Below are 11418 nucleotides of genomic sequence, written 5' to 3'. Positions count from 1 at the left end.
ACTTTTCTCTTGCTCCCTTTCTGCAAGGAAGTCAGTGATATCACCCATGCTTTGTGTTCTTGAACAAAGCATTAACACAAAGCAGAGCAGGAAGGTTGAATTATTTAAACTCAGGTCTGCAGTTCTGTTGATTTATATCTACAAGGCCTCTCCAGCTCTAGTGACAAGGAAGCAGCTTTCCAATATTTTCTTCCTTCTGTAATTCTACATGTTTCTAGAGTTAAGACTGGAAGCCTGAACTTGAACAATGACTGTTTGGAACATGCAGAGCTGAGTGGGATGGGGGCAAGTTGCTGCTCGTAATGCAGGAGTTACAGTATCTTGACCACTTCTTCATGAGTTCTCTAAAAATATGAGACTGCAGATACAAGCAGCCGAAATGAGTTTCGTCCATCCAGAAGAAGCTCAGAGTAGAACGGTTCGGGTGGTTCAACAGTGGAATAGACGATCCGAAACTCAGTGATTGGCCAGGCGTGCGGAGCTGTGAAAGAAGGCAGGGTTTGAATGTGTTTCTCAAGGTCTCTTTTTGTACCGCGATTTGTGGGATGCATTACATCTCACTCCTTTCTGTGACAGCAGGCTTTTGGCCCAGTCTTCGAGTGCGGTCATTCAGAACAGAAATAAACACTTGTCTTTAGATGTGGTCGGACAACACGCCATTCAAACTAACTTGTTTGAAGCATAGTGAAACCTTTAGCCTAAAGCCACTGCGACCCAGATAAGTGGCAGAAAATGGATGGATAGATGGATGAACATACAGATGGACAGTGGAGAAGTGGATTATGCTGCAGAAGTGGATTGAGGGGTGTCTTTATTTCTGCTGTGAAAACCACTGGAATACATTGTAGCTGACATGAATTAGAGGTGACCACAATCGCCATTATCAAGAGGGAAACTGTAAACATTATACAGCCACCTTTCAAGTCTATGGGCCACGTTTGAGACTCAAAAGATCGATTGATTGTCTACATTTGATCATCCTGTTTAGGTGGAGCATCACTTGCGTGTGAGTGTGAAAAGGAAACAGACACGCACTTAAGTACTTTTGTTTCTGCTACTTTCTTCCTTTCTTTTCTTTTAAAAACAGATGCGTCCCTGTCAGAGAGATGAAGACGGTGAGATTTTTTTTTAGAAAAAAAGAGGTGAATGTGGCTTTATTGGAGGCTGTCCAGAGAGCTAACAAAGTGTTTCGTGTCTGGATTTGTTTCTCAAGGGCAAAGCATCCAGCGCCGGCCAGCAGGCAGCCTGCTCTGTGGTGTTTGTGCCGAAGATTTCATTTGGGAACTAACACCATTTTGTGGCTGTCGTTCTCTGCACACCGCCACCACAGAGAGACAGGGAGAGAGAGGAAAAAAAAAACATAAAATGGAAAAGTTAAAAGGAAATGAATAACACCCTGAGGCACTCCCCACACAACTGGCTTCTGATTTCTATTTGTTTCTCAATCTGAGCCTCTGCTGGGCCGCCCGGCACACTGACCGACAACTCACATTAAAAACAAATGAAAGGAAGCATCATGACATCCCTTTCTTTCATGCAGGTGTGTGTATGTGTGTGTGGCAGCCCGGGTTGTGTAGCGTATACAATTGTATACAGAATATTTCTGATGCACAATTTCACCCGTCATGAATAATTAAGTCCAAACTATTTGAATCTTTCCTCCAGTTATTTCCCAACCCTGGTAGCACGTTTTCTTGTCTTGTTGTCTGATGAGCTCATGCTTGGAATGAGACGATACATAACCACTGAACTCCATAATGGCGTCCCTGCGGCGGGATGGTAGGGGGCACCAGAGCTGGATAGAAGCTTGGTTTCTCATTTTTGATCATTTATTTATGTGACTTCTTATAAAAACCACAATAGAGGATAAGAAGTGTTTTACCACACCAGTGACTCTTGACAAAAAATATGGAATTTGTTTTTTTGTGATTATTTTTTTGCCATTTTAGTATTTATTGGAGAGCCAATGAAGAGACAGACAGGAAACAAAGGGAAAGAGAGGGCTGTGACATTCAACAAAGGTCCCCAGCTGGAATTGGCTATGTGGCATGCGCTGTAACCATTTGTCTACCAGGGTGCCCATATATAAAGAACAGGGGCGGTTTCAGTGATTTGGAGGCCCCAGGCAAAGACCAATGGGAGGCCCTTCTCCATTTTGCTTAACACAATCTAGCTAGTGCACAAAAACTATTTGGAGGCAGCTCTTTTCAGTTAACAAAGCCACAGAACTAAAGGACAGACCCAAATTAGAATTGTAGAGTTCTAAATGAAGAACTTCAAATGCCATTCAGTCAGTTAGAAGAAAACAATATGGCAAGAAAAAGATTAGAAGCACTGTTGGGCAGTAGCGGCGCTACATGTAGCGGCGTTGCAAGTTTAACTACCCTTTTCAGTAGCGTGGTGGTAGCGTTGCTGTTTTCTGAAACAAATAGCTTTTCAGTAGCTTAGCTCTTTTATTGATCAAGTAGTGCGGTAGCGTCCACACAAGCTACGTTTTCCCAAGCATTTGTGAAGCTCAAGCGCAGCGGAGCTTTCTGCTGCGGTCTGAAATACAACTCCTAAGGATCAGTAGGCGACGCCACCGTCACACACGGACGTGTATGTGTAGCCGACAGAAGCACTTCAGCATGATGGTGACATCAGGCACCAATCCTTGGGCTGATGCCTACGACGTCTCTGCCGCAGTGGAATACAGACTGGCGAGCTTGAGACATTTTACTTTACACATTCAGGTGATTTCCGAGTAAGCTAACACACCCACACAATTCAGTGCAGTCTGCAAACACCAGCCAGCAACTCGTCAACAACTAACCACTAGCCTACTGTAGGCAGAAAATGAACACAATTAAGCGTGGTTGGTTTTGGAGCAGTTGGAGGTGTCGTTATATGGACAAAAATAAAGAAATAGGGGTTGATGAGTGTCCTTTCAGTGAAACGAACCAAGTGGACTAACCTGACATACCGTGTTAAATCTCCAGGTAATGTATTTCTGACATCTGTCACTTTTTATATTGTGAAGACACTTTACGACACTTTGACACTTTTTTGCTATGCACCACTTCCTACAAGGTTCATTAATAGAACTTAGGTCAGCTCAATTTATATTAATTATTAACGTTAAAATACCCTCTACTCACTGGTCTTTCGAGTGGACAGACTGTTGAACCAAACTCCATTTATAAAAGCATGTGTTTTACGGTAGGGCCATATTTTTTCACTGTAAAAACTTTTGTCACACCATCTAAGCCTCTTTTCTGATTTGCTTCAGTCTACAGACACTATCGCCACACATGCCATTTACCCAGTAACATCATCATCAACATCAGTGTTTGCCACAGAGGTACACGTATCGAATGGCTGAATCCCACACTTTACCATTTTCATCTTCTCTGTGGATGGCCTGAAGCCACAGATCTCTTCTTTTACTGTCCTTCGCTCTTTGGGGGAAAAAAGAAATTGTAAACTGGGTTGTTTTATTTTTTGTTTGACGTGCAAAATGCGACGCAGCAGCTTTTAGGCATGTTGCCTCTAGTTTTTTACACATTTACATGTAGACTGATTTCTTTTGGAGTGACAAGAAAGGAAAAATGTTTTATAAATAAAAAAAAGGAAACACAAATTCACGAGGCCCTTTGGCGGATGAGGCCCCAAGCAATTGCCTACCTATGATGTATGGTAAAACCGCCTATGATAAAGTAATATTGGTTTGTATGTACACCTTGCTCTGTGGTCATCTGGATTAAGTGGGAGTGAGTAATATAAAGTATTTTACTTTATTTTTATCCCAGAGGGAATTTTGTCTTGCAGTAGTACAGGCACTAGCATAAGCACAAAGTTCAGTCTTGACCATGGAAATGGTAGTTTGACAAAGCAATCCCAACTCAAGGTCCACTTACTATCTTTTTGATCTCCATGACAACTGAGCAGACTCAGTCCGCTGATGAAGATCATGTGATACAGTGGAAAGGACCTTGAGTTGGTGTTTTGTCAAACAACAAGTGTCACATAGTGTGGTTCTTTAGGTTCTTTAGATTATTTAGATCTGCTTTGTGCAGTAATTACTTTGAACTTCCTGTGCTATATATTTCCTCACCACCTTTCCTCATCACTCTCCTCATGCTCACGACAACAGGAGAGTGATTTTAAAAGTAAGTAATGCAACATGTGAGGTCATCAGTCCCACAATCGCACACTCAATGTGCATGTGCTGTGTTCCTATGTGCAACTTGCTTCTTTGGAAAAGTGAGGGAGGAAAGGTCTGAGTGTTACAATATCCAAACATTTGACCTACTTAAAATGTTATTTTAAGTATTGACATTTGACCATTGACTTTACACTTTACTAGTGTGATTGCAAGTTTGAGCTCAACTAAAAATGATATACTTTACATTTATGCTGTCCATTTGCAAATGCGTTCTGTTGAGTTTACAATATTTGGATGTAGTTTCCCTACCATTCCAGACAGCCATTGGCTTCCATTACTTTCTGTATAGTACCAAAATTTGTAAGCAGACTTGAGTTGTGTAATCCACCACAGTGTTCACTTCAAGCCTGCATTATTTTTGTCAATATTACATTATCATTGTGTGGTGATGCAGTTAAAAGTGCAAATTGACTTTAAAAGTCTTCATATTTATTATCATAACTTAGTAATGTTAACAATAAAGTAGGAAGACTCCACTAATTGACTTTCATATATTATGGATATGAATGGAAACCGAGGTTTGTTATGGTAAAAAATACTAATTCTTATTTCTAAAATCCAGCAGCATGATTTCAAAACGTTCAGCTGTGATGTAAAGTAAATGGGCTAAAACATGCAAAAAAAACAACAACCCACTGGTGTGATCCTTTGAGTTTCTGATTTTTCCTCATTGTGGTTTCATGAAAAGTCATCAATAAAGTATAGGACAAGAGTTCAGCAGACACACACACGGCACAATATTCACACTTCCATTAATCAGCAGTATTGCCGCTTCACCAACACAACTCCCAGAGACATGCTGTTATCTGACAGAAAGCCCAGATGGACCACGAGCCTCTCAGGTTTATTGGCCGAAGCTTTGCCAAACATTTTTCACTTCAATCTCAGTGTGTGTGTGTGTCCATAGCTGCCGGGCAGAGGCAGTCATCTGTACAATGCCGACTAATTGGTGTAGACATTACACAAGTCGCATCTGTGGGTGTGTGTTTGTAGCCTGTCTTTGCATGATTACAGTTGGAGAGAGGGAAGGTGGTTTGTGGAAAACAAAAGTCAATGCAGTATTTTGTTGTTTTCTGCGGTAGGACCATTTTTTTTTCTCAATGCACGTGAATGCATCAGTGCTCAGTTTACTGACTTCATGGATCCATTCAATCATCCAATTAGTCTCAGTGGATTTAAAGGAATACTTACCAATCATCCCATAGACTTTCACATTAAGTTCTTACTCCACCTCAAAAACAGCCGATGGACTCCATGCTTGGACTGTGCTATCTATTTGTAATGATTAATAATTGTGTGTGTTTAAAATGACTGATTTGGTTAGTTAGCTATCCAACAGACAGCTTAACCATCATTCCAAAGTAATTTGTTCATTTTCAAAAGGCCACTTTAACTCTTGTAGCCGTTTCAGAAGATGGATCCTCCAAATGTGTAAATACAGTTGTTTGTTTTGTCCCAACATTGACAGGAGCCAGTACAACCTCCAGCTGTGCAGACGCCTGGTAAGTATATGATCCCTCACTGGCTTCCCACTGTCAAATGGCTTATCATTTATCGTGTTTGTTGGAACACACCACAACCAGAGGTACCGCTGGGAATTGAACGTCATGTCTCTGTGGTGATTTTGGGTAGAGCCCGACTGATATGTAAGCTAGGCCAATATCATCGGTTGATATTAGCTTATCAGGGAGGTATTAGTATGGGTGAATATTTCGGCTGACTAAATAACAAGCTCAAACTCAAGTACAGAAATAAAGATATGCTTGAGATAATTCAAAAACAGTGTCATTACATAGTTCAGAAAGCAGTGACAGGCTTATTTTAATCTTGGTCACAGTTCTTTAATAACTCATTTACAGGATCATTTTCAAAAATGTTGTTAATGTTAAAAGACTGATCTTGGAAAATAAATCATCAGATTATTATTTTTTTTTTTTAACTCTCACTTATCAATGTTGGTATTAGCCTCACAAATCCAGTATCAGTCAGGCCCTAGTGGGGGACAATACGTCCGTGTCTATGATTGATAAATTGTAAATAATTAATATTCCACTAAATGTTTGTGCTCGGAGAGGTGGAGGGAGATAATGAGTAAAGAGAGACAGTCAGGTAGTGAAAGTCTAGGGGGGAGAGAGAAAAAAGATGAAGCCTTTTGCTCTTTTCAAAAATCGGTGCTGCTTTGTGCTTTGGGACTGAGCCGGCCTTCAACCTGAGATTGAGGGCACTTGTCTGCTGAAATTGGGGCCAGCAGATGGCATTTTATTTGAAAATACACTCAAAGCTGCTCAGAGCTGACAAGGGCTTTGGAGGGACGTGGTGACAGGCAGATACACGAGCTGGATCACTCACATCAGGAACAGGAAACTAAAGGCCAATTAGGAACAGCCAGAGACCAAAGCTCTGGGCCTCGACAACACTGAGACACTGTGACCTTTAGAAAATACAAATTCCCAAAGAGGATGTTTTCATGTCTCCTCCTCATTTTGTTCCTCTAAGGATGTTTTCTTTTTCTCTAAATTTTAATTTATTAGCAAAATAACAGACAATAATTATGTGTAGGAAGCTGAGAAACTCAAGAGAATGCAAATATTAAATAATGTGGACATGAAAGACACCACGTTAAGCGAACATAATGACATTCTGCAGGAGTTTTAGATAAGAGGGCAAGGACAACAAAAAGCATAAGTAACAGAATTAAATGAATAAGCAGACAAACATTCAAAAGATAATGTGATGTGTAGTTCAACATTGACAAAATGAATGTTGAATCTTATTTACGTCTCTTTTGGCCAGACTGCCGCCTCCTAGCGAAGGCATTGCCTTCCAGCTTGTTTGCTGTGCTTTATAAAGGCACTGTGGCAGCGTAGAGGATGTCTGCGGGCCAGTTTCTCGCAGAGCTGTGGTCAAAGTGAAGGGATGAAGAACAGCGAAGCTGACAGGTTTGTACTCAGGGGAGGAGTTGTGATGACTGCTGTCACCCTAACACAACTACCAGACCCATCACAGGGAAGCTGTTACAGTATGACAGACACACACTTAAGGCTCTATTATGGTGTGGCCGTGTGGCACAAAAACACATATTTTCCCGAGATGGGGTGTGGGATGTTTTTCCTCTCCTGTGCCTAATTGGGGTTTTGGTGACTCGCTGTGGGCTGCAGTGCGAGGAGAGGCGCAACAGAGGGAGTGTCACTGGCAAACCAGCGGCGAAGTACAATTTTGATGTCATGTTTTACAGTGGTTTGCGCCAGACACTATTCATCAAAGTGGTAAAAAGCGAAACTTTGGAATTGAGTGAAAGATAAAAGCACAAATCCGTCACTTTTAGTCCTTTCTTAAATATTGGTGGGCTTTATGGCCTTTGTCCTAAGTAGTCATCACTTTCAAAACTGCATCATTGGCTCCAGTCAATATTATTTCAACATACTATGTAAGACAATGAAAATACAAAAAATGAGCAACGCTATAAGGTCTCATTACCCATTCGCTCATTTGTTTATTTACAAATGAGACACACACACACACACACACACACACACAGAGTAAAGGTTACATGTGAAATACTATCCTATCAGATGGTCTACAGACTGTGGATGATGGTTCGGTTCTTGAGGCTCTGGACGTACTCTTTGGCCTGGTCAAAGCTCGTCTTCTCTTCTGCTTTGGGCGGCGAGCCCTCCACCAGCTTGACAAAGTAGTGACAGTAAACTTTGTCCATGATGCCAAACATCCCCCTGCCGTGGTAACGGATCCGCTTTAGGTACTTCCCTTTGCCAGAGTAGGACTCAGCTGCAGGAGGGGAGACGGGAGGGGAGGGTGTGTGATTAAAGAGAGGATGAGATAAACAGAGAGAGAGATAAGGTACAGAATAACTCATCTAATTTGTAGAGGTGCCTTTGAATGAAAACTGGTAAAAATAACAAAGACTGTGCTGAGTTTAGGCTTATCTGTAATAACGTCTGCAACTCCACATAAATTACTCACTCTGCTCAGCATCTGAACTCAAAAGACATCTATTGCTTTAAAAAAAAAAAAAAAATACTCAGTACCTGCTTCCTCTTACTGAAGGTCATTTTCCCCACTCTGAAATTTATTTTCTTGCTTTTGGCACAATGGCTGACCGCATGTGATGACTAATATGAAATTTTCAAATAGTTTTGGGAGGCAAAGGTTTTTATTTGCAAGTCTAAGTCTTATTTGATTTTATTTTTTAATAAATACCTGTTTAAATACATTCTGCATCCTTACATAAAATAGATTTGATAACAGAACGCACTGATTATTTAAAATGTCAAACAGTTATTACCTCCACCAGCAAGGTTATGTTTTCAGTCGTGTCTTTCTGTCTGTTTTTTCTTGTTAGTTAGCGAGATGTCACAAAGACTACTCAATTAAAATTGCTTTATGTTGCGATGTCATGAGGCACCCCAGACGTCAATACATGAGATAACATGACGTTGCTTTTTAGTCAGTCCAAATGTCTTGTTGAACTGCACATTTATCAGAGACCATTAACAACAACTCACATTAGCTACCATTTTAATTAAACCACAAAACATTTATAGAGCAGACTCAACTTGTTTTTAACACTTAGCCGTCCAGCTGCAGGAGGTTATGTTGTGTTAATGTGAAACCCATCAGTGCTGCAGACACTTACCTACATACAGGTTGGATTTGTACTCTACATTGTGATTTTTGACCGCCATGTCCTGAGCTTCCAGGAGAACCTGAACAAGCACAGAAACAAAGGAGCTGTGACATCCACACACACACACACACACACTTCTAGTGCATATGTGTGTTAGGGGATTATGTCAAAATAATGCATGAATACACAACTAAATAAATCAAACATGAGCAGTGAAAATGGGAACATTTTAATCATACAGGAATTTGATTAAACATCTATTTATGACGACAGAGTCTAATATTATTAAACACAAATATGCTGGCCAACAGTTAGGAAGGGCGAACATGCAGCTTCGAACCTCTTTCATGATCTTCGCCCCTTTCTTGTCGTTGAACTCCAGCTGTGCAATGGCCTCATCGATGCTCATACCTTGGATCTGTGAAGGAGAACAAACTGAGATGAAACAACACAGTTAAAGTTTCTTCCACAGCTGTTAGGACAGCAGGGTACTGCACTGCACGAGGAGGCTGCTTTGACTGCAGCACCATGCTTAAGTCAACCCTGAACAACACAACAGGAAAAAGCTGTATGCAACAGCTAAGATTAAAACTAATAAGCACTCAAATGGTTGTACAGCCATTAATTAAGTGCAGTAGATCATGATAAAATAGTGAAACTGTTTACAAAATGCCTTCTCTCGCAATGTTAAGAAATCATTTCAAAACATTACTGGATACACTTATCACTTGTTCCTTGGCCTGACTTTCCATATTTAATTGAAATCTGTTAACAACCGTTTAAAAATATCCTGCTGACTAACAAACAGACAAGAAACAAGCACGATGGTGTAAGAAACCCCCCCAAAACAAACAAACAAAGGAATTCATTGTCTTTTGAATACAGTGTCTTTTTTATGGCAGGTCTTGTCTGAGAATTGTTCAGATATGAGGAATCTCATATATATATATATATATATATATATATATATATATATATATATATATATAAAAATTAAGCCACTTGTAGTGTTCACGTATGATCCATCACCAAGGCAGCACATCAAAACTATCAGAGGTGCATCCCTCCTCACACTGTGAGTGGCACTTAACATGTGCCAAGTGAATGCAACTGTAGTGAAGAGACAGAAAAAAAAAAAAAGCCATCCCTGGCAGATTCATCACCGCTGCTTTTTTCCCCCCCCAAATCTCTAAATTTCCTCTCAATTACTTTTGTTAACGCCGGTTTGAAACAAGCATTAGCTTCAAGCATTTGAAAAGAGGTGAGTGGTGCAAAATAACTCACTAAAGTGGACAGATATAATTTACTGCTTGATGCATTTCAGCTGCTTGAGGATATGATATTGATGAGGAAAATCCCTGCTGTAGGTCTCACCATTTTGGCCAGGTACCACATCTTGTCTTTGCTGTACTTAATCTGCCTCCTGCAGTGGTGGATCTCCTGAACAGAATAAACATTAAAGTGTTCAGATGGGATTTGGAAATGATTGCTTACTCAAATATATATACACACACACACACACACACACACACACACACACATTTTGTTTTTTCTTACAGCTGGTCTGCAGGGATCATCTGGTAACTGAGGTGGATACACCTTGAGGTTCTTTCTTTCCCAGTTCTTTGATTCCAGTGAAGTGCTCGTGTGGAGACATGAGAGCTGCTGAGGACCGCCACCCAGAACCTGTAACCTGGAGAGACATTTAGGAAAAGAGGAAAAAAGACATTTAATTGCACTGTCAACATCATCATCATCCAAAATAATAAATAAATAAATAAGCCCCCTCCAATCAAGTGAATCACAGCAGGTACAATCACATGTGACCCATCTCACCCTGTTCACCATCTATTCTACGGTCTGGCCTCTGGGAGGTGCTACAGGTTTCTGGCCACCAAAACGTTATGCTTTATTTTTCCCTCAGCAATAAGGGCTGAACTCTGCCTCCTACCTGCAGAATATACCTCTGCATTTATGCAACGTGTTCTGAACATTCAGCTTTTTCTGCCTATCTCGGAATAGTTTGTTTATAAGGTGACAGGTTATATTGCTGTATGTCTGTCTAAAAATATTTCTCTTTCAATTAGGTGGTTTGCCAGGTGATGTGACCGATGAGCTAACTCAGTCCACAGGCATTTGTCCTTCTGCGATAGAGTAACGTTAACGTTAGCTATGATGCTGCTCTAATGATGTGAATGTACTTACCTTGACTGTAAACCTCCGGATATATTCCTAATAAAAGCGATACCTGAAAACATGTATGCATCCGTTAATCGTCTGTAGACAAAATTAATGTAATATAACGGCAAAAGTATGGATAATTAGGCTGTATTTCTCTTACCACGTCCTGTCATTGCAGTCGCCATGTTGTATTTTTACGACGCTACTGTGTTCGCTTTACGGCAGTAATGTTTACAGCGTTTACAGCCAAATGTGTTGTGTTACGTGTCTTCTTCACTGCGCATGTAACTTCTTAAGTTTGATTATAGGTTGTCATTTATAAGTTGTCTTAACGGTAATGTAAAAATGTAGTGTTAAAAGACGGCAGTTGGGGTTTGAGACAGCAAAC

General features: G+C 40.5%; 1 protein-coding gene across 1 annotated transcript; it reads right to left on the bottom strand.

The window, feature by feature from the left end:
- Window positions 1–7672: 7672 nt before the first annotated feature.
- Window positions 7673–11366, bottom strand: mrpl22 (mitochondrial ribosomal protein L22). The gene is made up of 7 exons (XM_044221479.1): window positions 11191–11366; window positions 11055–11097; window positions 10407–10542; window positions 10224–10289; window positions 9190–9267; window positions 8859–8928; window positions 7673–7990 (listed from the first exon to the last, which is right to left on the bottom strand). The coding sequence occupies exons 1-7, from the start codon at window positions 11213–11215 to the stop codon at window positions 7782–7784; spliced, it is 627 nt and encodes a 208-aa protein (XP_044077414.1). The 5' UTR covers window positions 11216–11366; the 3' UTR covers window positions 7673–7781.
- Between the last annotated feature and the right edge of the window lie 52 nt (window positions 11367–11418).

Source organism: Siniperca chuatsi, linkage group LG14 (assembly GCF_020085105.1).
Source record: "Siniperca chuatsi isolate FFG_IHB_CAS linkage group LG14, ASM2008510v1, whole genome shotgun sequence".
Classification (NCBI taxonomy): Eukaryota; Metazoa; Chordata; class Actinopteri; order Centrarchiformes; family Sinipercidae; genus Siniperca; species Siniperca chuatsi.
The sequence above is the reverse complement of the archived record's forward strand: the minus strand, read 5'-3'. Positions and strand labels throughout refer to the sequence as shown.